General features: G+C 49.4%; 6 protein-coding genes across 8 annotated transcripts; 1 reads left to right on the forward strand and 5 right to left on the reverse strand.

Moving 5' to 3' along the window:
• Window positions 1-61: 61 nt before the first annotated feature.
• Window positions 62-2725, reverse strand: rnf185 (ring finger protein 185). 2 transcript variants are annotated; one of them, XM_057018371.1, is made up of 7 exons: window positions 2553-2725; window positions 2113-2401; window positions 1714-1732; window positions 1499-1611; window positions 1300-1354; window positions 918-1035; window positions 62-815 (listed from the first exon to the last, which is right to left on the reverse strand). In XM_057018371.1, exons 2-7 carry the CDS (start codon window positions 2289-2291, stop codon window positions 718-720), a joined length of 582 nt encoding a protein of 193 aa, XP_056874351.1. In that variant the 5' UTR covers window positions 2292-2401; window positions 2553-2725; the 3' UTR covers window positions 62-717. The 2 variants fall into 2 exon arrangements, with proteins under 2 accessions (XP_056874351.1, XP_056874350.1); XM_057018370.1 differs by having other exon boundaries at window positions 2113-2725.
• A 114-nt stretch (window positions 2726-2839) lies between these two features.
• LOC130516938 (chemerin-like receptor 1) lies at window positions 2840-4775 on the reverse strand. Its single transcript, XM_057018351.1, has 2 exons — window positions 4221-4775; window positions 2840-4144 (listed from the first exon to the last, which is right to left on the reverse strand). Exon 2 carries the CDS (start codon window positions 4116-4118, stop codon window positions 3090-3092), a length of 1029 nt encoding a protein of 342 aa, XP_056874331.1. The 5' UTR covers window positions 4119-4144; window positions 4221-4775; the 3' UTR covers window positions 2840-3089.
• Window positions 4776-4914: 139 nt separating this feature from the next.
• Window positions 4915-7030, forward strand: LOC130516949 (iron-sulfur cluster assembly enzyme ISCU-like). The gene is made up of 5 exons (XM_057018376.1): window positions 4915-5092; window positions 6022-6135; window positions 6225-6335; window positions 6447-6525; window positions 6624-7030. Exons 1-5 carry the CDS (start codon window positions 4991-4993, stop codon window positions 6713-6715), a joined length of 498 nt encoding a protein of 165 aa, XP_056874356.1. The 5' UTR covers window positions 4915-4990; the 3' UTR covers window positions 6716-7030.
• Window positions 7026-8856, reverse strand: tmem119b (transmembrane protein 119b). The gene is made up of 2 exons (XM_057018356.1): window positions 8578-8856; window positions 7026-8142 (listed from the first exon to the last, which is right to left on the reverse strand). Exon 2 carries the CDS (start codon window positions 8125-8127, stop codon window positions 7315-7317), a length of 813 nt encoding a protein of 270 aa, XP_056874336.1. The 5' UTR covers window positions 8128-8142; window positions 8578-8856; the 3' UTR covers window positions 7026-7314.
• Window positions 8857-9531: 675 nt separating this feature from the next.
• On the reverse strand, window positions 9532-12884 carry LOC130516929 (uncharacterized protein DDB_G0271670-like). 2 transcript variants are annotated; one of them, XM_057018339.1, is made up of 3 exons: window positions 12573-12884; window positions 12322-12419; window positions 9532-11953 (listed from the first exon to the last, which is right to left on the reverse strand). In XM_057018339.1, the coding sequence occupies exon 3, from the start codon at window positions 11938-11940 to the stop codon at window positions 10024-10026; it is 1917 nt and encodes a 638-aa protein (XP_056874319.1). In that variant the 5' UTR covers window positions 11941-11953; window positions 12322-12419; window positions 12573-12884; the 3' UTR covers window positions 9532-10023. The 2 variants fall into 2 exon arrangements, with proteins under 2 accessions (XP_056874319.1, XP_056874318.1); XM_057018338.1 differs by having other exon boundaries at window positions 12507-12884.
• A 116-nt stretch (window positions 12885-13000) lies between these two features.
• On the reverse strand, window positions 13001-21422 carry coro1cb (coronin, actin binding protein, 1Cb). The gene is made up of 11 exons (XM_057018330.1): window positions 19301-21422; window positions 16207-16406; window positions 15866-15988; window positions 15657-15786; window positions 15310-15491; window positions 15077-15196; window positions 14874-14978; window positions 14647-14792; window positions 14513-14570; window positions 14194-14436; window positions 13001-13905 (listed from the first exon to the last, which is right to left on the reverse strand). Exons 1-11 carry the CDS (start codon window positions 21402-21404, stop codon window positions 13786-13788), a joined length of 3531 nt encoding a protein of 1176 aa, XP_056874310.1. The 5' UTR covers window positions 21405-21422; the 3' UTR covers window positions 13001-13785.
• Between the last annotated feature and the right edge of the window lie 1689 nt (window positions 21423-23111).

Below are 23111 nucleotides of genomic sequence, written 5' to 3' on the forward strand. Positions count from 1 at the left end.
TGAGTTAAACTCTCGACAGTTTATTTATTAGATGGGAAAAGGAAACGATCCGACATCCAGCGACGAGACAGACGGATTATCTTTATTTACAGTTTACCGTCCGTACAGTAAATTTACATTTTAAAAGTGGTTTCTGTCTTATTTACTTTGTAATTACAGTATATTACATTTAAATAGTGGCAGAAAGGTAAAAAAGGGAACTAAACTTAGGCAAATTAACTTTAAACTGCCTAGACACAATTAAGCATTTCGTTCTAGTCTTATTTAAAACCTTTACATGATATTAACCATACGCTGTATGAATTGTGGTACATTTTAATGACAAAATGCACAAATAAAGACCGAATGATAACTTTCTGAAAGGCTCAATCTGAACAGATTCACGCCAACATAAAAGCATGTCGGAATATTTCTCATTGACAAAGTCCTAGAAATATCTTTGATTTTTTTGTGGCCCAGTGGGGGGGGCAACAGTTTGAATTACAATCATTTAATTATCTAAAACCTTAACTCTTATTTTGATTCTTATTTTGCAGATTTACAGACAAAACAAAGAAAGGTTGAGATTCCCAAAGCACTCTGAACATGTCAGATGGTGTCGGGTGGAACAGAACATAACAAACCCAAAACCGTTCAGAAGCCAAATAACGGGGAAATCGTGATGTGTCCATCGGTCCTTTTTGGACACTGGAAGGTGTTGGTCGGCTTTCTGCTGGTTTATGCAATCAGCAACCAAAACATAATCATCAGGGCGACAAACAGGAAGAGACGAGACAGGAACTGCTCGTCCATGTGCTGGGGTGTCCCCGGGGGGGCTGTTTAGAGGATTTGACAGCAATTATTAAACGTTGCACTTCTGAGAGGCTGTAAAACTGTACAAGCACTGACTGACTGACTGCAAAATGTTAAGAAAATACCTGGGGGGGGTCTTCCATCATTGATGTTGAAAGCTGTAGCAAATATTCCAAAGGGAAAGGCGCCGATCCCAAAAGACATCTGGAAACCTCCATCTCCAAACCCAAACCCTTGAAAGCCCTGGGAACCATATATCAGTACACTATTAATGCCAATCTGCTGAGGTTTCCGGAGCATTTCGCACAAATGAGTGAGACTGTGACGCAACAGCCCAGGAAATTAGTTGTCACACCCCAGAGACGTGCCGAGTCTGCAGCACTTATTGTATAATAGACCCCAGTGGGAAAGGCACTGGATAGGCACCTACACAATCCTACGTAATGGTTTCATCATGTATGCCTCATAGTCATGTGACGAATGTCGTCATTATTGTGTGATACTTACACCACGGTTTTCTGGCTCAGGCCTCTGTCCTTGAGGTCGAGGGGGAGTTTTCTCTCTGTGGATTAAAAGCAGAACCTCATTTTTTCCAAAGTGCTTCTTTTAGTTCTATCAGTTATTCAAAAATGAAAACAGAAGTCCGTGGTACGGTGATTACATAATCAGGCTTACAGTCAGTCTGACCTGTTGCAAACATTCTCACCTGGGGTCCTGTTGACCTGTGCTTCCCCGCCCGTATAAAGGGATGACCTTGTCTCTGCTGATGCCAGCTTTACAAACCGGACACACTTGTCTGTTGGGCCTGGTCTCCAACCACTGCATAAAATAAAGAACTTTAAAGACCCGAATGACAGCATCAAGGAAACATCAGCGTTAGCATTTGAAAAAACAAAAACCAAACAGGTTTGGCTGTCTTACCTGATGCAAGCATGGCCAACTGAGCCGGAGACAATGGAAAACAGGTGGAGATAAACATGAAGAATGTGGTTAGTGATACAGGAAATATGACCGCCTGAAACTAAAGCAGCATTTTCTTTCTAGACGATGACCATATCAATTCTTAAAACTGAGATTAGAGACAAACTCCGACCTAGAGATTAGAGACAAATATCCGACCTTATCTATAATCAACAAATGTTGGCAATAATTCTGTAAAGAAATGAACATCTCTACTCTCTCCAAAAACTACATTGTTCCAGTAACTTGTGTCTTGGATAAATCAAGTTAGATTAATTAAGACCTATGCATCATTTCTGCACAGTTTGATATAACAGATAATATAATAATATAATAGAAAGCTCTAAAACAAACTCATACCAGAAGAGGTGTCCACACAGGCTGATTACCGCATCCTTAGCCGTGTCCAGGCAAATATTACACTCGAAAGTACTGTCCTGGTTGCTGTTGTCGGACGTAGTCGAGCCGCTGGATCCCGGACAGGGGTTTTCGGTGGCCGCGGTCGAGGCGGAAGCTTGAGGGGCGGCTGCGGTGGCCATTTCAAGATAGATCCGCTTAATAACAAGCTACAAGTGGGGTGACTCTGCTGGCACCCAGCTCTTCAAATTAAGCACATAAGGAGATCCAGTTGCCAAGTGCGAGGTTTCAGCTAGCGAAGAGCAGAAAATGGTTGAAATAAGCAGGGTTACTTTTAGATTAAATGAATCGAATAAAATAGTTTTCGTGCTAGCTAGCTTCCACGTTGAAACCGTAACCAATATTCGCTACCAGCTATTATTAGCAAGCTAAAAGTGATTCACCTTTGACGTTTTAAGACCCGGGTGACAGGTTGAGCAGAACAGTTTAAAGCGCTAAACAAAACTAAGCCAGAATGTAACTCAAACTACAGTCCTATAAATCTACAGTAAACCTTATTCGAAATTTGAGGAAATATCCACACAGCTGATCGCTTCACGGATCTGTGGTACGCCTTCCGGCTTGTGGCATATAGGGGGCGTGGTTATGGATATAACGGAAATGACGTTCACCACGACCAATCAAGCAATTATTATCTTGAAACGTATAAACAAAGGGTCAAATCAGTACGGACATTTATCTTTGAAAGTTTACTTGCTAAGGACAAAATACATACAAGATACATCATAAACGACCTTTAAACAACATATCAATGGTACACAATTTACACTGACACAATTGTTAGACAAATTTATTTTCACAAAGTGGTTGGTCATTTGACCTTGGTTATTATCTAATCTAATACAGGAATATTAGCACATCTTGTGTTTATGTCGTGTAAAAAATTGGAAAAGCAAAATGCACATTTTGTAATTTTTTCCTCATGGCTGATAAACAAGCTGATTTAACTTCAATTGACTCATAGACCTTGAATTACTCTGACCTATGCGAAAATCCTCTCTTGCTGCCTCCTCCATCCTCGATGTCCAAGAGCGTTTAAGTATTTGTTTAAAGTTATTTCCAATAAGGACATAAAGAAATGGGGATATGAAACTGTTCGCTGCTGCCAGTGTGCCTCCCACCTTTAGGCCAATTTGGATTAATTCAAGGCTATTGTTCTTTAAATCTAACTCTAAAACAACAAAGCTATGATAAGGGACCCAGCACAAAAAAAATGACAAAATGAGAGCAGCGATAACTTTGTAAGGCTTTGATGACTTGATGGTCAAACTCCTCAGTTTCACAGCAAACAATGAGCAACAACATAAAATTATCAGGAAAGGAATTATAAATCCGCAGGTAAGTCGAACCAGTACCACTGCCTCGTGCATAGAATGGCTGGTGTAACTAGTGTGGCACTGAGTGATGGATCCGTGGGCTGTGATTTGTCTGAAAATCATTGTGGGAAATGTCAGAAGTGCAGAAAGGACCCAAACAAGGACCACAAATCCAAAAGCTTTGGGAACCGTCCGGTGGTTGTGTGACCAGACCGGGAAGAAAACCATTACACAGCGGTCCGTGCTGATCAGAACCAACAGAAAAACACTGCTGTACATGTTCAGGAACAGGGCAGAGGAAGTGAGCTTGCACAAGGCCAGCCCAAACGGCCAATGTGAGGTGATCTTATAGTAAACCTCCAGTGGCAACAATGCGCAGAACAGAAAATCTGAAACAGCCAGGCTGATGTACCAGACGGTGACGACAGTTCTTTTCATTTTCCATCCACAAATCCATATCACCAGTGAATTTCCTCCAAGGCCAATCACCGATATAGCGATATTGATCGCCACCAGTAGATGATTAAAAGGGATATAAGATTGGCTGAAATTCAGCGTGTCATCGACAGAGGATTTGTTTTCAGTTTCATTGCCTGGATTGTAATCATCATATTCAATGTAATCCAAATCCATGTTGATCCTGAGTTATAGGACTCTTTCTAAAAATAGACACAGAAAATAGAAATTAGATTTTTAACCACTTTTACACTCTATTAGGCAGTTAAAAGTACTTACACTGTCTCTTGACGGCAGCCTGGCTCTCTACCTCTTTTGCAACTGGAAACCAACTTCTCATTTTGGTTTCCTGGGGGTGTTTTCATGAAACGGCCAGGAACTATGCGAAGTGATTTGAAATTGAGTCACTTTTGGGTTTTTAGGTTGGGTGGTCGATTTATTATGGCATGTCGAAGTATTTAAAGTATTTGATCTGTTACAACAACAATAACTAGAAACAAAGCACTCAGAGCGCAGACCTCCAACAAAACTAAAAAAAATTAATTGTAATGCCTTCAGAGAGAGAGAGAGAGAGAGAGAGAGAGAGAGAAGAGAGAGAGAGAGAGAGAGAGAGAGAGAGAGATCATCATACATCGATTGCGTTATAATCAATGATGAAAACCCTTGGCTTTGATCAACACCTATAATCTTTGGCAGATCAAAGCTCACCATCCCTCCGAAGGACCCCCGTTATTTAGAACTTCCTTGGCCCGTTGTCAACATTTCATGCATATTTTAGAATCTGTTCATAACTTCTTGACTTGTTTTTCTAACAGTAAGAAAAACAGTATACTGTAATTAGAGAACCTTGGCGGAGATGAGAAAGAAATACCCTTATAAAACCGCGTCAAACGCGTTTTATGTGAACGTTCGTGAAACTCTGCCGACAAGCGAGTCCTCGCGACCTTCCGGACAGCCAATAGCGACCTCGCTTATTGAGGGGTGGCCACCCGGGTCACGTGACCCACTGTTTTGAAACTGCGCCATCCTCCGACTTGCTTAGTGCGAACATGGCTGTGACCGTAGCGAACAAGTGTCGCGGCTCTCTTGCGTTTCTGACCCGGACGATCTCGGTTCCGGAGTTCTTCACCCAGTGTTGCTACCACAAGAAGGTAAATGACGAATTAAACTCTTAATGCCGGTCTTCCCGAGCTTTACATTACTGCGTCACGGTGTGCAAACAGCAGCTGGCACGATGCTGGGAGCTTGGATTTTATTCATAGTATTCTGAGCCATCGAAAGTGTGATTAAATGTTTTAGTAAATATATCTCGGGTAATAAAAAATGGAAGCTAGATATTTACAAAAAATTAGAGCTGTCGGCAAATATACAGAAAGTTACATCACTCTTTACAGGGCTTGTTTATATAAAGCGTAAAAAAGTGGCAATAAATAATTAAATGGGGTCATTAGACTACTCCATCTACACTATTATTCGTTTTAAATGTTTACCAGTAGCCAGATAGAAGTAAGATTAAGATAACGTCACTAATCCCCAAAAAGGTCAGCGTCTGTGCTTTAAATTGGCTGATAAGCTCCGATTAATGAGGTTTAAGGGTGTTTGGAGGAATCTATTGGGGCATTTAACCTATAACATATATAAATTATAAAGTATGGGGATGCTCATTGTTGAATTTTCTAACCACGCAGTTCAATTCTTGTGGTTTTTTTTATCAATAAAGAATTCGATGCTTAGATTTGAAAAAAGAAATCTCGTATAATGTCAAACTTCTTTCCACTATTGGAACTGCAAAATGATTTTGGTGAGAATATTCTGGTCACAGTGACTCAGCAGGGTTGGGGGAGGGGACGGGGGACCGGGGACAGGGGACAGGATGCTGGAGTTGACACAGGCCACAGTGAAATCCAGCCCTAATCAGTTTATTCTAACATGGCTGAACAATAGCCAGAACCTTCCCTTGTGATAAACAAGGCTTCCAGACATTCCAAATGTAACCGTTGTTCCTCCGTTGCATCGAACCATGGGGGGAAACAAATCAAAGAAAAGGAGGATTAATAATAATTGTCTGTGGTGCACGTAGGTGGTGGACCACTACGAGAATCCAAGGAATGTGGGCACCTTGGACAAACACTCCAAGAATGTGGGGACAGGACTGGTGGGCGCTCCGGCCTGTGGAGATGTCATGAAACTCCAGGTATGTTTGTCACACTTATAAAAAGGTGGAATTTTGGGTTGAGGAAAAAATGCAGGGGTCAGCGCTCAAGGTTTAAAATGTTTGGACAGATTCAGGTGGACGACCAGGGGAAGATTGTGGACGCGAGGTTCAAAACCTTTGGCTGTGGCTCTGCTATCGCCTCCAGCTCCCTGGCTACCGAGTGGATCAAGGGCAAATCTGTGAGTGCGGCCTTTTACCACCGTTTAATCCGGCCTGCATTCGTGTCACCGTTCGCCAGAAAGGTCCAGTCTAAGGTTTTTAGTTCCCTTCCTGTGTTCTTTTCCTTTCAGGTGGACGAAGCTTCGACAATAAGGAACACTGACATTGCTAAAGAGCTCTGTCTCCCCCCCGTTAAGCTTCACTGCTCCAGTAAGTTTTTCTCTTCATTTCATTTAAACTCCTGCTTTTTTTTTTTCTTCTCCAACATGTGTGTATTTAATCTTTCGTTAAAAACATTTTTTCGACAGTGCTGGCGGAGGACGCTATCAAGGCTGCTGTGGCCGACTATCAGCTGAAGCAAGAGGATGTCCAGCAGGAGGCAGTGCAATCCAGCAACTAACCAGCGCCACCACTTCCTCCTCCTGCATTCTGGATGATGCACCTTGTAGTGGGCACACCAGTGTTATTCCAGTATGTTACTCCTTTTAACCTGTCACGTACACGCACAACTTGAGTCCAGTTTGGCTTGACCAGAGTGTTTTATGATTTTTCTGAGTGTTCTGAACGGTTTGACCCTGTCAGCTCCTCATCACCTCTGTTCCGTGATATGCAAGATCCCACATGGAGACCTCCAAGGGTTCACAATGTGATTTAAGTCTAAATGTACTTTGTTTCCCCTCCTCGTTCAATCTGCAATAAAGTCGTCTCAGTGATGTTTTGTTTTGATTTATTCAGCTGAAATACACCCGCGGCTGTTGAATACAGAAGAGTCTGGGCTATAACGTGATGCAGAAATGGGCTTTACGTGACAAAAATCCGCCATTGAACGTCCACATTTTACCGAATATTCTGCCAGATACGATGAGAACGTGTGACGATGAGGCTCTGTGGATCAGACATAAACACGAGACGCTCGAGTGAACATGTAGCTTTTTACCCTGTCAGACGTCCCCTGGGGATGTTTGATGGAGGGGCCCCTGGGGTGTTCGGCTCAGAACCTCAGAAGGCCGTTTTCTCTCCTGCGATCAGCTGCAGTGTTGCAGCATCGCCGTGAAGGTGAAGAGAGGGAGGCCGCAGAGTCCGGTCGGACGCGCACGTCTGGGAGTCGTCATCATCGTCCTCATCCTGTGGGTGAGGAAGCTGTGGAGGGGGGAGCTCAGCTGCAGCTGCCTCAGTGGGCCCATCTGGTCTCTGCTGTTCCAGGAAGCTCTGCTCTGGCTGGGAATCGTCCTCTGGCCTGCGGTCGGCTGCATTCTTCCTGCTTCCAGCCGCCTCCGCAGCATCAGCGGGTTTGCTCGGCGTGCGCAGGCTTCTGGCCGCCCTCATGATGTCGGCCTGGAGCTGCCTGTGAAAGTCGACCGGCTCGGGCTGCTGCTCCGGTGCTGGTTTCTCCGGGACTTCGTTAAAGGGTTTGGCCCCTCCGGTTTTGTCCCTGTGGTCCACATACATTTTAGAGGGGAACGCGGAGGGGTAGTAAGCGTTAACTTTGTGCCTGCGACTCATGAAAACGGCCCCGCATACGATGAGGAAGAGCAGGAGGATGAGGACACTTGAGACGATGATGAGCAGCATGTTCTCCTGCAGAAAGCTTACGGTGTCGCTCAGGAAGTCCGTCTCCACGGGTGCGGGGCCGGTCGGCGCGGTCCGGAACTCCGAGCTGAAGTTGCCGCTGCGCAGAAGATCGGTGAAGTTGCCGAGTTCTTCCCCGCCTGAACTTCCTTCCAGAAAGGTGTAAAAAGGTAACGGCGTGGCCGAGATGCCGCTGCAAAGCAGAGCGCACAGGCCGAACACACGGCGGGCTGGAGGAGGCATCTTATCCTCTCAGATCTGTAAAAAAAACCCAGCAAAAGCCACTAAAATGTCTGCATATTAAAGGAAATCTGCATATAAAGGAACTCTTGAATCTTATAGGACTGTTTGTTCGTATTAGTAAAGTCAGCTGGGATCTGTGCGCGCAAGGCCACATTAAAACCTTATTCTAATCAAGAAAAAAGGGGGGAAGGGTCACGGAGAACCCCTCAGACCGAGGGTCACGCATGCCCGTGCACGGTGTTAGTAACAGAAAGACAGCAGCCCAAAGTGATGGTTACGGAGCCACAGGATATTTAACATTTTTTAGACATTAGTTCTCTGTTTTTCGATAGCGGACCGCGATCATTTAACCCGAACACTGCCAGAACCCCGCTCTCACCCTCAACTTTGGGATGAACCGCACACGTGCTCCGCAGTGACGCAAAACCCGGCGCAAAACCTTTTACTCACCATCCACGGTGGCGTCTGCTGCCCGGATGGCCTCGGAAGGAGGCTGAGCGGATGCAGTCTCGAAGAAGTGAAGTGAAGGCGGGGGGGGGGTCCAGCAAAGAGTGGCGAGAGCCCGCTGAGCCACGCCACCTCTGTCGGCTCCGATTTCAAGCCCGAGGTTTGTCTGAACGGTGCAGGAAAAAAAAGGGGAGGAAAGGAGAATTTTTTTTCCGCCTCTCCTGGATCTCCTCCCCCTCCAGCTGCAGAGGGGTCTGGGATCTCTCCGGTCTGCACACAGATTGTTCTGGTTAGGTAGGAGTTTATAATGGTGGCGTGGGGGCAGGGACCTCCCCCCGCCTCTCCTGTGTGGATAAAGCTCCAAATAAATATGGGGGGAAAAAACACTTTAGGAGCGTACAAGAGTTCAATTCGACCAAGATGCACAGAAGATGTGTGTTACTGATTGTTTTCTGAAGTAGGAGCCTTTGATTGACGGCCCAGCTCCTCCTGGAGCCTCAGGCTCTGACAGTAACAGCAGGCCGGAGGGTCAGAGCTCAGCCTGCGCAGGAAGAGCTTCACACAGATGGTTGTGACTGCGTTTGAGACGGGAGCGCAGCTTTATATGGTCATCAGGAGCAGGAGAGGAGGACAGGTTTACGTGGACACGACGCCGATGAGAGTGGCAGGGTTCTTAATGTGGGGGGGGGGGGGGGGGTCTGGCAAGTGTGCGGGGCTCTGTTTTCTTTCCTCAGAAAGGGAAGTGAATATGAACTCAAGCCCAGAGACAGAAGAAAAGCCCTTTGTAAAATTGCTCCCATTAACTGTTTTGCTCCCGGGGCTCTTTTAGCTGAATAATTCGGGGGTTTGAAGTCGCAGAATGAAACAAAATAACAGAAAACTTTGCTGTAAAGGTCAGAAGGATGAAATAAATCAGACAAACCAGAGGGTGAAATGACTAATCTAACCCAACGACGATGATATAACCCAGAGTTTTTTATTGTTACCAAGACAAACAAGCCCCCCCCCCACATCACTAGACATGGAAAACAAGCCTCATAACACAAATGATGCCTCAATCCTAGCTAATTTTACACCATTAGATCTTGTTAATGACATAAAATGAAAGACGTCACTGGTTGAAAGAGTTAAATAAAGATTAGATTATTCACACAACCACAAAGAAGCCAAAACTGAGCAGAACATTTATCTCTTCCTGGATCAGTACTTCCTGCTGCCCCGGTGTAAGACTCAAAATTTCAGTATTTCAGGAAACAACAACTGTTTTCGATCTCTCTGGGGGAGGTAAAATGGACCAGACAGCAGCCTGCGACAGCCTTGTTTCCAGTGTGGGCCTTCGCTGTTTCTCCCGTCACACAGATTGTGCTGCAAAGCCAAACCGCAACCAGTGAAGAGGAAGTTTAGTCAAACAGCAACTGTTTCCAACATCAGCCGTGTCCACACACCGGTCTAAACAAAGCGATCGTTTTCTGGGAGGAAGCTGCTCAGGGTGAGGTTGTCTCCTCCCTCCTCATCGCTGTCTGTAACATTGTGGATCACCAGGACCCCGTTGGGCACCGGGTTGCGCTGCCTGGTGTAGGTGTAATTCTTTTCAGGCAGCAGAGAGGAGATGCACATCATCTCTGTGGCCGGCTGCTGTTTCCTGCCTTTGGATGGACGCGTGGATAACTTGGCGCAGAGGACAACTGTGGACACCATGAAGATGGCGGCTAGCCCAGCCAATGAGGCGATGGCGATGAGACACTGGGACATGTGTCCCCGCATGGAGCAGGGTTGGCCCGCGGTTGCTGGTGGGCTTTTGGGTGGAGAAGCTGGAGTCTGTCTGTTTGTTGGGTTTGGAGCCATCTTGGTTTCACATGGTATAAATACTCCTGTTGGCCTGATGGACCTGGATCCAGAGGTGGATCCAGAGGTGGATCCAGAGGTGGATTCAGAGGCAGAGTCAGAGGTGGATGTAGAGGTGGATCCAGGGGTGGATTCAGAGGCAGAGCCAGAGGTGAATCCAGAGATGGATCCAGGGGTGGATCCAGAGGCAGAGCCAGAGGTGGATGTAGAGGTGGATCCAGGGGTGGATTCAGAGGCAGAGCCAGAGGTGAATCCAGAGATGGATCCAGGGGTGGATCCAGAGGCAGAGCCAGAGGTGGATGTAGGGGTGGATCCAGGGGTGGATCCAGAGGTTAATCCAGAGGCAGAGCCAGAGGTGGATGTAGAGGTGGGTCCAGGGGTGGATCCAGAGGTGAATCCAGAAGCAGAGCCAGAGGTGGATGTAGAGGTGGATCCAGGGGTGGATCCAGAAGTGGATTCAGAGGCAGAGCCAGAGGTGAATCCAGAGATGGATCCAGGGGTGGATCCAGAGGCAGAGCCAGAGGTGGATGTAGAGGTGGATCCAGGGGTGGATTCAGAGGCAGAGCCAGAGGTGAATCCAGAGATGGATCCAGGGGTGGATCCAGAGGCAGAGCCAGAGGTGGATGTAGGGGTGGATCCAGGGGTGGATCCAGAGGTTAATCCAGAGGCAGAGCCAGAGGTGGATGTAGAGGTGGGTCCAGGGGTGGATCCAGAGGTGAATCCAGAAGCAGAGCCAGAGGTGGATGTAGAGGTGGATCCAGGGGTGGATCCAGAAGTGGATTCAGAGGCAGAGCCAGAGGTGAATCCAGAGATGGATCCAGGGGTGGATCCAGAGGTGGATCTAGAGGCAGAGCCAGAGGTGAATCCAGAGGCAGAGCCAGAGGTGGATGTAGAGGTGGATCCAGAAGTGGCTGCAGAACCTGAGGGAGAACCATCCGTGTAGGTCAGCTCTGACGAAGAGTTAGAGGTCACAAACAGGTTGAGGTTCTTGGTGACAGGTGACGGAGTGGGGTCAGACCCCAGTGCCCCCCCAGAGCTGGAGTTGCTTCCCATTGTGGATGTATCAGAGGTGGGGGACCTGCTGAAGGTGAAGACGGGAGACGGAGTGGAAGCAGCAGCTTCAGGCCTCAGGGTGGAGAGGGAAGGTGCTCCAGGTGTCCTGTCTCCTGACTGCTTGTGCCACAGACCTTCTGCAGTTGTTGGGGTCCTCAGGGCTGTACTGCTGTGTGAATCACCTGTGTCCCCTGCTGTGAAGGCCTGCCGCTGCTCCGGGGTGGAGCTGCTTGTAGCCACGGAAACAGAAGCGTCGTTTGAGTTCAACTCTGTGGTTTCCTCCTCTGCTGCTGCAGAGACGCTCCAGGCGTCAGGCTCCGTGCTCAAGTGCTCGCTTGTCGCGTTGGGGTCAGAGGTCGAGGTCGGGTTGCTGGTTACTGGGACGGAAACACTCAAGGACTTGGGAGAAAACAATCCGGATGTCCCCCACAGCAAAAGCAGGCAAACCTTCACGCTGCGCGGTAACATTGTCCCAAAATACCTGAAAGCACAGAAACGGTCCACAGTTACAGTTTTTCTGTATGAAAACCAACGAGTTGCTCTTGATTCTTGGGCTAAATTGTCTTATATTGAGGCCGAAGCTAACAGGGTGGTAAATGAACGTGTCGTGTGTGGGGTGTGTTGGTCGTCTTATGATGAAACAGTCGGTGTTTCACCACAGCCGTTGAAAATACAAGCAAAAGCAGAACAAGGATGTCTGCACATATTCAGCATTTTGTCTAAACGGCGCAGGAATGAATAACTTATGTTATGTTGAGGATATGTTGAGGATTAAGAGGGCGCAGACAACACCCAAAGTTCCTGGAAAAACAGCATGAAGCCTCTAAAGAGGATTTAGACGCGTCCTACCTTTGCTGCTGGGGGCTGACGGAGGGTGAAAATATGATCAAATGTTGAGTTCAGTTCATTTCTGCCTCTCTGAGGAAACGTCCAACACCACCATGATACTGTTTAAGTTAAAAAAAAAAAAAAAAAACCCACATCAGATTTATGGTATAGAGACACGCACATCCTGCTTTGGGTTCCATCGTCACCTCAATCTGTCAGGTTTGGTGGTGACCTTTCCGATTTTTATCCATTCACTGCCAGATGAGCTTTACCTCATTGCTGGAGAGCTGAGGAGGGTCCAGGAGGTGCTGAACATGCTGGCTCTTCATGTCCTGATGTTGAAGAAGCAGGAAGTGCTCAGTTCTGTAAAACGTGTCGTACATCACGCTGAAGACTGAAACCTGTGTGTCATGCAGGGCGAGAGCAGGAAGAGCAGTATGACAGAGGAAATAAGATGAATAATTACTAATTTGGGCTCAGAACTAGACTGTTTAATTTTTTATTGTGCTGTTGATTCCAGCGTGTAGTTCCGGCTGCTTCCGCCACCTGTAGGTGAAAGAAGGAACAGCATCAACTTAAATTTAAAATAAATAAATAACCCAACCACCTTTATTTCTACAGGGTGTCCCAAAGATCATCAGCCATGTCCGTCATTTAATAAGAGAAAAATCTATGTAATGAAATAAAGGATGAGGAAGAATTCCATGTGTAAAATCTTTATTATGTGTACAGAACTGTTTGTCAGGGGTTTGGTGAAATAAGCTGGGTGAGTGGTCCCTTCCCAACACCAATTATGCACTGGAGAGGGCGACTGTAGTTTGACCCTTAAATGGTGACAAGAGGCAACACTACATCTGCACAACATTTACACCAGAGAGATGCCAGGCCCCCCTCCCCCTCCCACAGTGGAGCCCAATGTTATGTTTCTATCCCAGAACAGGAAAAAGAAGAATCCAGCAATTCTTCCACATTCATAAATTTGTTGGTTATCAATGAACAACTGGTGAGAGAAAAGAGAAAATCAGCGATTGTTTTTTTCCTTAAAAAAAAAGAGAAAGAAATCCAGCTGGACTACATGGATCTATCCGGAATGTACAACAGGGGGGAAACTCAATGTAAAAGCAGTGCATGAAACCGCACACAATTCATATTTGGCAACACATAAAAACAATGGAAATACTGCTGCTACATACAGTCGTTGGACATGAGAATGTTAACCACAAGATTGAAAAACAAGTTTAAAAAAAGTTAAGACTTCAACAAAAATGTCTTTTCTTCAATGAGCTTCGGGACCTTTTTTTTTTGTTTTTGCCTTTTTGTGTCAGGACAAAGTGAAATTTGATGCGGAACTAAAAATAAAAAGTTTCTTTTGGAATGTTGGCCTGGTCTCACAGCCAGCACGACACCGAGCGAGATGAAGCCGACGTTTTGATTCTTTTGATTTTTCGGAGAATTTGGCCCCGGCCTTTGGGTTCGCTCCGCCCTTCACAGGGCCACCTTGGCCACCTGCTCTTCCAGTCTGGCGATTCGGCGGTCTTGGAGGATGACGCGGTCCCTGAGTGACTTGAACTCTCGGAGCACCTCTTCCAGTTTGTCCTCCATTTTCTGGTCAGACAGAGCAAGAGCAGGTTAGCAACAGTCGCTAACTGTCATGTTTGGGAAAAACCGTTCGAGTCTTTCCTGGAAAAACTGGGAAACACTCGAAAACAAGTCGAGACTCGTAATAGTTTCCCTAAATGTCCCACCGAGTTGTGACCCAAACGGCAAACTATGTGCTGATCTATAACTTTGCTAACTTGTTCCAGTCAGAACACCACAGTCATAATAATCAGCAGAATCTTCCGTGGGGCAGCAGTTTTCCTGTCAGCAGATGTGAGGAAAGCGTCTACTCACCGCCGAGGGCACCGGGGAAACGTGTTTCTGGACCGTCGGGACGCTTTCTGCTTTTGTGGCCAGCTTGGTCTCCAGAACGTTCGTCTTGACCACCTTCAGGTCCCGATTCTTGGTGGAGACGTAGCCGTCTTTGAGCGAGATCAGTATGGGCCCCCCGTTTTTCCCGGCGAACCACTCCTCCGCCTCCAGAGCGGGATCTGGGCCAGCCGTGTCGGGATACAGGTCGTCCTGGAACAGGTCGGACTGGGGACAACAGGCGGGACACGGTGAGCGGGAGCGCTGGATGGGATCAGCGGGATTCAGCGGCGTGCCAACGTACCTTCCGTGGGACCGTCATGATGATCGGCTCGCACTTCCTCTCGTGGAGTTTGTAAAACCTGAACGGGAGACGTTTGGGCAGATTTTTTACAAACGTCCATGAAAAATAAGAGGGAATTCAGCGAGCGGCTGTACCTCGCGATTTCACATTTGTTGACGTCCAGGCCTCGTTTAGGCATGTATCCCATGCCTCTCTGGGGCTCCTTGGTGGAGAAGGTGTTGAGGTAGTGAACAAAGGGCGCCTCGTCCGTGATCTCAAAGTACCGGATGCTGCTGTCGCCCTGGAGACGCACGCGTACACGTCAAAGACGACGAATCGAATGAATGCGGAGGTGAAGAAAACCGGCGAGGAGGCTGCTCACCTTTCCGCACAGGTACACTATGTTGGTGTCGGGGTCATAGAAGGGCAGCAGGACTCCGTTACTGGAGTCCATCTCTTGGACGCATATCGGTTCGTCCATGCTGTCCTGGAGACACAGAACACAACATTAGCTGGGAAGCTAATTGCGTCTAAAGCCAACAGGGACATCATCGTGATTGAGACTAAAGCTAAAGCGCGACGTACGGTTTTCCACAAGGCTAGCTGGCGCTCGCTCATGCGGCTAAATCCAGTGGTGAAAATGTTTCCGTCCGCTAGAAAGATGGCTCTCATTGGCCGCGCTCCCTCGTGAGCTTTGTCCTTCTCCTGAAAACAGAAACGCACTTGTCAGGCAGCCCATTTGGCTGGCGGATTCAGGGAAAGGTTTCACCACGTGTGAAGCATCGCAGCTCCAAATCCCCAGCTATGCCCCCACGTACCGCAACGATCTTCTGTTTACGGGGGTCGATGACACGGACCTTCTTGTCCTTGCAGGCGGTGCAGAGGAGGCTGCCATTGCGGCTCCAGCTGACACTAAAGATAACATCGGGGTGCATGTCCTCCAGGTTGATCACGGCCTCCCCCGTGCCCACGTTCCAAATGATGATCTGGTTGTCGCAGCCTAAAATGGACACGCGCAGCAGTGTCCAAGTTTATTTTAAGCAGCACACAATGCAGCAGGACAGACGTCCCCCCCTCCCGTTAGAGGGGGGGGGGACAACTGTGGACAAACGGGCGGAGGTCAGGGAGCAGAGCCGGGCGGCCGCAGGCATCGGTCAAAGGTTACCTGCGCTGAGGAGGACGTTGCGAGCGGTGGGGTGCCAGGACACGATGCCGACCCTCTTGGAGTGTCCCTCTAACACCACCACGGGCTCCGACAGGGGGGTCTCCAGTCCATTCTCGGGGATCTGCCAAACCTGAATCAGAGAGAACAAACTTATAATCGAGGTGAAGAAAGGCCCCCGTCGGTGCAGGTGGGAACCGTGAGCCCCTCACCATGACAGTGCAGTCCTCTGAGCCGCTGGCGATGACTTGGTCATTGTGAGGACACCAGTCGATGTCCAGCACCGGGCCAGTGTGACCACATACTGTTGGGTAGGCCTTGTCTATACGGCCGGTCTGAGGGACAGAAGGAAGCGGCAGAGCAATAAACCTCCCGAGATATGAAAATGAAAGCGGAACATGCTAATGGAACCCCCACGTGCTCCGCTTTATTTGGTTATCACCAACTCGAGACAGATTTAAATATCAGTTATCGGCGTTTTCCACCTCAGACACCAGTCCCACGCCACCGCGCGCCCGAGACCCGTCTGAAGGTTCGCCAGGAGGTCGCTCACCTTCTGCAAGGGAAGGACGATGAAGGCTCCTCCGCCGCTGGCGTCGATGATGATGGCAACGAATTTGGGGTTGACGGCGCAGAAGGAGCTGTCCCACGTGACCCTGGAGACGCGGATGTCATCGTAGCACTGGTCGTTTCTCACCGCCTGGCCGAAGACGTGACGGAACTTGCTCTGTCGCACAACTCGCCGCATCATATCTGTGGGAAAAGCGACGACACGGCGCGTTTATTCCATTAACGGGCTCAATGACCTGCTAGATTCAGGGTAAATAAGCCCTTCCTGCGTCTGCCCGTCTCAGTTCACGCTGTTGTTTTATTTCTACCACATCATCTCGGCGCCTGCAGCAGGATTCTGGAAATGATCTCAACTCTTGAGCCACACCGAATAATCATGTGGCGACTACACAGCTCCAAGCACGTTCACGATGCCCCCCCCTCCCCCTCTTCCACATTGTGTTTCAGTGGTAAAATTCCACCGTAAGTGCTCGGGCTATTTGGAAAACAGCTATTCCCCACCAGCAGCCAAAATTTTAAAACACGGTGAAAATTCCACAGACGCTTTCTGAGAGATCTTCCGCCCAGCGATGGAGTTTAGAAGCTGCTTGTGCAGAAAATCTATACATTTAAGGTGTGATTAGGGAGGCAATAGTCTAAGAAGAGAGTGAGAATTTACATGGGAAGCGGGATTTTCTTGTTATCCAAAGATCTGGTCTTCACACCTGCTTCATCCCAAAGCCTGCAGTAACCTTAAAAATGATCTAATGCTGATTATATCCAAAAGTGGCTTTTTGTTTGAGACATTAATGTGAATGAGAATTTAAAAAAAAAAAAAAAAAAATCAATAAACTCAGATCACCTATTTGTCACCCATCAGTTTGACCAAAATAGGTCTCAGGACCGTGTGGGTGGGTTTGGACAGACTGTGATTATTCTCATTAGCCTATAATGAACACGGTCGCTGGACCTGTACTGTGAACGGGCGTTCCGAAACTCGCCCTGCGTGGCTGATCCGGTCCATTGCACATTCCATTGCTGCAGGACCGAGCAGAACAGCGTGTTCCCTCGGTCTGCAGAGCCGCTCTGGACAAGCAGCCACCCTAAATCCAAGCATGCATGTGAGAAAACAAGCTTCTTCATCGCCTGCGGGCTTTGAACGCAAGGCCACTGTGCACCACGATCACGCCACGATCCCCCACTCAACACCGAGCAGCAGGGTCGTGATTCATGATGGTGGCCGGTCATTTCTCGGCCTTGTTGCAGCACAGATGGGACGGTGCGAATGAACAAGACTCGAAGCGACTATTTTGGTCAAAACGCACCATGCAATAGCAGCATCCCTCTCTGGAAAACACAGTGCAAAATGGTGCCACCGAAAGTGCCAGCTCTGCCCCCCCTCGGCTCATCAGCACGACACGTTGGTGTTTATGCATAATATGAAAGAAGGAAAACAGCTGCACAATACGGAGCATGAACAATGGCTAACGTTAGCCGCCGCTAGCTCGGACTGGTCACCGTTTACTTCATCCGGTGGAGCCTCAGACTCATTTTAAACCGGGAGAAATAAACGCCGACTCTTTCGACCCAGCAACGCGACTATTTTCAGACTCTAAAAACGTCGACAGCGGAAGATTTAGCTAGTTAGCGGCGTTAGCTAACCAAGGGGATGGGCGACACATTCAGCCTTTTATTTCCTTTAAAACACACACCCAGATGTTGGATATCGCTGAGGAATCGAGATTACGGTGGAATAAATTCATAATGCGCCTTAAGAGTTAAAAGGGGGACGGAGAGCGGTCTGCTCGGGCAGCTGCCCGGTGGCTGCGCCGGGGCTGGTCCCGTTAAACGGCGGCAGACATACCGAAGATGTGACGGTACACCGAAAATAAGGAGGGTGCGGGGGGCGTTTATCCACGTTTGTTCTAAAATACCAGCGGGGCAGCTGGACCTTGTACATGATGACAAAGCAAAAAGCCACCCAGGGTTAAAAAGATGTTTAGTTTGTACACAACAGCCCTGGTTGGCTTCCCTCTATTTGTTTCGCCCCCCCAAAACTATTGATGAATCAAGTTAGCATCTTAGCCTAGCGGCTAACGCTTAGCTGCGGTGGACCGCCGCCAGCTGACGCAAGTGCAGATATTTCCACCCATGGGTTTAAGCTGCTCCCATTCTCAGACCCATCCAGCGAGCTAAATGGATGCTGCGCAGGCAAATTGCATGCAAAACACCCGATGCAAAGGCGCACCCAAAGGGTCCTTACCTCCTAAACCTATGCAAGATTTTCTTAAGCGCGGGGGTTAATCAATCACAACACATGAATGTGGTGGTTCAGGCGCGCCCTGATCCTGCCGGATGGTGCTCTGTGCGGTCCCTTGTCTCCACAAAAGAACGGATGAGACGCCGAGGTTTTTAATGTCCGATCCCGGGTGCAGAGATGTGCCCTGGAGCCAGTTTTTCGGGAATTAGTGCAATCTAAGGATGCCGGCAGACGTGCAGAGCATCCCCTGTCCGCTTTCACCTGCGGGAGACTAGTAATAGTCTGCTCTCATCGTTATTAAATACGATGGCGAGCGGCTACGGCACATGCGCAGAAGGGACGCCGGATCTCATGGAGGCCGTGTCTGTGAATGGGGATGGGGTCTGCGGGGGAAAATGGGTGTCTACATCCCACTCGGGTCTTGTGAAGCAGACACGCCGGTGTTGTTTTTGTTGTGTAAAAAAATGTGTTTGCTTTGCAAGGCAGCATCTTTTGTACCACAGCACCCCCCCCCTCCCCCCCCCCACACACACACACCCACCCCAGCCCCTGTTATGAACACAAGTCTGTAGAATTCAGTTAAATCCTCAGAGTGTCGTTCTGAGAGATGCAGAAAGCTTTTTTTTTATGGCTCTAAGTCTATTTAGATCCTCTTCTGCACTCTGAAAATAACTACTTCATCTTATTTGGCTTTCTCATACAGAAAACTACATCATCTGGTCTTTATCACCGGTAAAACCTCAACTTTCAAAGAAGTCTATAAACCAACAAACTGCTGCAGTAGGATGGTGACGTAAGAAGCAGGACGTCCCTTCAGAGCCCCGCGGTCCCTTCTCACCTTTCTTTGGAGACGACTGGACCTCTGGCGGCCTCTCTTTCGTCTTCTTTGGGGCGTCAAACGTGTTCTTCATCTGGGAGACCTTCACGCTGGCGCTCTGCTCCAGCTGAACCTGCAGCTTGGGCCCGTCGGCTTTGGCCCGGCTCGGATGTCTCTGCAGTTGGTTCACGGCTTTGACGATTTCCGCCACGGGTTTGTAAGAATCCCCCTCGCTGCCCCCTCCATCGCCTCTGCAGCCCTCGCTACCGGTCGCGCGTCTCGTCCTCCTGTCCTCGCCGATGTGGTTGCTGACCTCTGACCTGACCTCCAGGTGGTGCGTAGGGCTGAGTTCATTGTCGGGTGCACGCTCAGGCTCTCTGGTTGCACGAGGAGGGATTTTGGCGACGGACGGGGGCGCGCTCCTGAATCTGGATCGCCGCTCCAGAAATACTCTCCTCTGCAACATGTCCAGGTTTTGCAGGTCTTCGTCCGGGGACATCTGCTCTATGCGGTCGCAGTAGTCGAAGTCGATCATGTTGCCGTAGCGATCGTCAAGGGCGCCGTGTTCCCAGGGGCTGAGGTCAACCGACAGCGGCCGCCTGGCGGCGGGGGCCACATAAGGGCCCCTGTCGTCCCACAGCGGGCACATGTCCTGGTTCTTGGCGGAGATCCAAGGGGCGTCCTTGTTAAAATGGAAGGTGTGTCTCCTCTTGATCCTCTCCTCGGGCCGCAGGTCTTTGCATCTTCGCTGCGCTTCGCTCAGCTGGGCAGTTTTGAGCTTTATAAAAGGGTTTTTGGGCTTTTTGGGGACGGGCGGAGGCGGACCCTTGGCTCTGGGGGCAGACGTGTCCCCCGAGTCGCTCTGGGCGGGCGAGCTGTCCGCCGCGGACCCCTCCCTCTCAGGCAGCCGACAGGTGAGTGGTGGAGGGGAAAGGTCGGCGGCGAAGCACGCCAGCTCGCTCTCCGTCTTTAAACTGGCGCACTGTGTCCTCCCGCTCCCACCTTCACCCCTGGTCAGGGGGCGGCAGGGGAGAAAGTCAGTTTCTTCTACTGGAATTGATAGGATTTCAGATCCGGGGTGCGTTTGTGGGTCAGTGGTTCTCCTGAACCCCTGGTTCTCCTCTGGCTTGGTTGCCATACCTGCATTAGCTCTCCTGGACACTGCTCCAGCAAACCTGCTCTGGTGGACGTGGTCGCCGTCTCCACCGGACCCCTCCCCCGCCGCCTCTCCGCCGCTCTTTTTCTGCCTTCTCACAGATCCTGGAGCTATTGGAACTTGTTTCTTGCTGAGGTCTTTGGTGCTTCGCTCCTCCGCTTCCCCAGTTGTCTCTGCGTGGGCAGCTCCAGCATGACTGACTGCTTTTAGCCGACACCTGCCGCCTGTCACTTCAGCCAAATGTTGACCCATTTCCCTTTCAAAACAGGCTGCGGCTAAACTCTTATCATCTGCCTCCGCGCCGTCTGCAGCCGGGGAAACGGCATCAGCTGTTCTTCTGCCAGTCGTCCCGAGTCTCTTCTCTTGAGGGGCGTCGGGTTCTGCCACTGTGTCTCGTGTCCCGTTGCCAAGCGTGGTGTTATTTGCCCCCTCGGCCTCGGCCTCGTCCTCGTGGAGCACAATGAAGCCTCCCTCATTAGCGAGTTCACAGGAGGCCGTCGGACTCCTGGTCTGAGCATCGGCGCCAAACTTTCCTCCACCGCTTTCGGAATTCCTCCCGTTGCTCTGCTGTTCCATAGCTGCAGTCCCAGGACAGGCCACAGCCTCGCTCTCGAAGTTTTCACTAGGATTTGAATTTTGCCTTCTTTCTCTAAAGCTCAGGAAAGTTTTGAACTCCTCCACCGTCCGTGCAAAACTCCAGCTCTCCCTGACTCCGCCCCCTTGCTCTCCTCTGGCGTTTGGAGAGTGATCCCGCTGACCTCGAGGCCTGATTGGCTGCCCAATTTGGGTGTCCTCTTTGTGCCCGGTGACTCCCGCTCCGACATCAAGCCCACCCTGGGTGCTGCTGCGATGGTCCCAGCTCTCCTCCTGTCCCGCCCCCTCCATCTGGTCTGGGTCCGCAGGTGGTGGGTGCGAGCTCTCAGACGGTCCTCCATCCCTGTCCGGCAGCTTCTCCAGCTTCTGGCCCATGTCTCCGCATCAGGGAAAGAGACAAACTGATGTCAGCACAGTCAAAACATCCTTACGGAAAACCACCTGCTCCCCCCACCCCCCTGAAATAACAGCAGCCATTGTGGGCAGTTTTTATCACACAGATTTCTCTCTTTTTGTATTTTCTCCTATACAACTCACACCTCCTCTTCCCCCCCCCCCCCTCCCTCCCCTCCCAACCACGGCCTGTCTATCTCTCCCATTCTGCCAGAAAGGAATGCAGTAGGGGGCTATAATTATATTTGGTATGAGGGTCATCGGTGAGTCAGAAGGCCAAAAAAGAAACAAGATAAGTGAGATAAGAGGTCAGCCGCCGGGCGCCAAGGTCACATAATACACATCCATCAAAGCTGCCGCACATAAACCCTGAAAGGATCTGCTGACAGTAAAGATGGCCGTTCAGCGGGACATCACGCACTGTTAATTACCAGCTCACAGGGCTAGCTTACGCGGAGGTGGCCCCCGCTGTCTGACTGTTGATGGTTGTTTTGGTTACGGCCCGGTCCAGGAGGAAGAGCCGTATTGTTCGCCTGGGCACAGTTTAACCACTGACATGACGGATGGAGGAACAGAGATTATTACAGATCAACGTCGGCACGCTGCGCTGTATTTTTAGCTTCCGGACAGATAAAAGGCGCCGTTACACTGTTGGTCCCACCAGGTTAATAACATTTGCAGACAGAAAGGTGACAGAAAGTCAGGTCCCCCTCACCCTCCAGCCATGTGATGCCTTCGCTATTTCAAGCCTGAGGGGGGTGTTTTCACGTCATTCCTGTCATTGGGCCATTGTCTTGAGGATTTTGCTGCACAGGTTTGGGGAGGGCAGTCCAACCAAACCCCAAAAGGCCTGACGTGCTCGGAGGGAGGCTCAGCTGAAACCACTTAGCAAAGGAGTCTCGTTAGCCGCTACCAGCTAACGCTCACGTGCTGTTTAATTCGGTATTCTCAGACGCCGTCTGTCCCTCTCCTGGTCTCTGCAGCCGAAGGTGTTATTTTGGGATGGATGTGCTATGACCGCAGCGGCGGGAGGCATCTGTGACATTAGCTGGTGAAAGTCCCTCGCTCACACGTCTCGCCCCTGTTTTTATCCGCCGTCTTAAGTCGCTCATGCGTCCGGCGCACAGTTTATCAGAGACTTGTGACTTTTAGTGGACAAACCATTAGCTGGCGCTCGACGTGCAGCTGGACAATGGCGAGAGTACAACCGAGTGACAGCTCGTCATCAGAACGTGGAGGGTAATAAATGCAGAGTTATGCAGGTTTTACAGAAGATTTAGCCTCGGACTCAGTCTTAACATGTCAACTTTAATAATGCACCATTTCACACGACAATGCTGATGATCCCATTTGAATTATGACCTTGAACAACTTAACTGATGGTCCGAATGGGAACTGTATCAAAAAAGTGACATAAAACCTTGAAAAAAAGGTTACTTACTCAGCCTGACGTTGATGTCCGTCGTCCTGTTGGACTTTGAGCTTCTCTGGCGGCGCGTCCTTCAGCCGTCACCATGAGATCAGACTGACTTCATTTGGCTAATTTAATTAGACCCCTCCGTCCGCTCGGCTCGGAGGCCCCGAGCTGAGAGACACGACTCATAAGATCTCGACAAACCCCGCAGAGCGCTTCGTAGACGGGGCTCAGTGTTTGGATATCGTCCGTCTTCAGACCAAAAACGGCGCGAC

The sequence above is a fragment of the Takifugu flavidus genome, chromosome 20, assembly GCF_003711565.1.
Source record: "Takifugu flavidus isolate HTHZ2018 chromosome 20, ASM371156v2, whole genome shotgun sequence".
NCBI lineage: Eukaryota > Metazoa > Chordata > Actinopteri > Tetraodontiformes > Tetraodontidae > Takifugu > Takifugu flavidus.

Coding starts and splice junctions, on each gene's coding strand:
- coro1cb (XM_057018330.1), bottom strand. CDS start 21,404: ATGGGCCAGAAGCTGGAGAAGCTGCCGGACAGGGATGGAGGACCGTCT. Junction 15,492..15,656: donor CAACGTCCTCCTCAGCGCAG/GTAACCTTTGAC, acceptor TGTCCATTTTAG/GCTGCGACAACCAGATCATC. Junction 14,571..14,646: donor AACAAATGTGAAATCGCGAG/GTACAGCCGCTC, acceptor TCTCCCGTTCAG/GTTTTACAAACTCCACGAGA.
- tmem119b (XM_057018356.1), bottom strand. CDS start 8,127: ATGCCTCCTCCAGCCCGCCGTGTGTTCGGCCTGTGCGCTCTGCTTTGC.
- LOC130516949 (XM_057018376.1), top strand. CDS start 4,991: ATGGCTGTGACCGTAGCGAACAAGTGTCGCGGCTCTCTTGCGTTTCTG. Junction 5,093..6,021: donor AGTGTTGCTACCACAAGAAG/GTAAATGACGAA, acceptor TGGTGCACGTAG/GTGGTGGACCACTACGAGAA. Junction 6,136..6,224: donor GAGATGTCATGAAACTCCAG/GTATGTTTGTCA, acceptor ATGTTTGGACAG/ATTCAGGTGGACGACCAGGG.
- LOC130516938 (XM_057018351.1), bottom strand. CDS start 4,118: ATGGATTTGGATTACATTGAATATGATGATTACAATCCAGGCAATGAA.
- LOC130516929 (XM_057018339.1), bottom strand. CDS start 11,940: ATGTTACCGCGCAGCGTGAAGGTTTGCCTGCTTTTGCTGTGGGGGACA.
- rnf185 (XM_057018371.1), bottom strand. CDS start 2,291: ATGGCCACCGCAGCCGCCCCTCAAGCTTCCGCCTCGACCGCGGCCACC. Junction 1,355..1,498: donor ACAGGTCAACAGGACCCCAG/GTGAGAATGTTT, acceptor TTTAATCCACAG/AGAGAAAACTCCCCCTCGAC. Junction 1,036..1,299: donor CTGAGCCAGAAAACCGTGGT/GTAAGTATCACA, acceptor TATGGTTCCCAG/GGCTTTCAAGGGTTTGGGTT.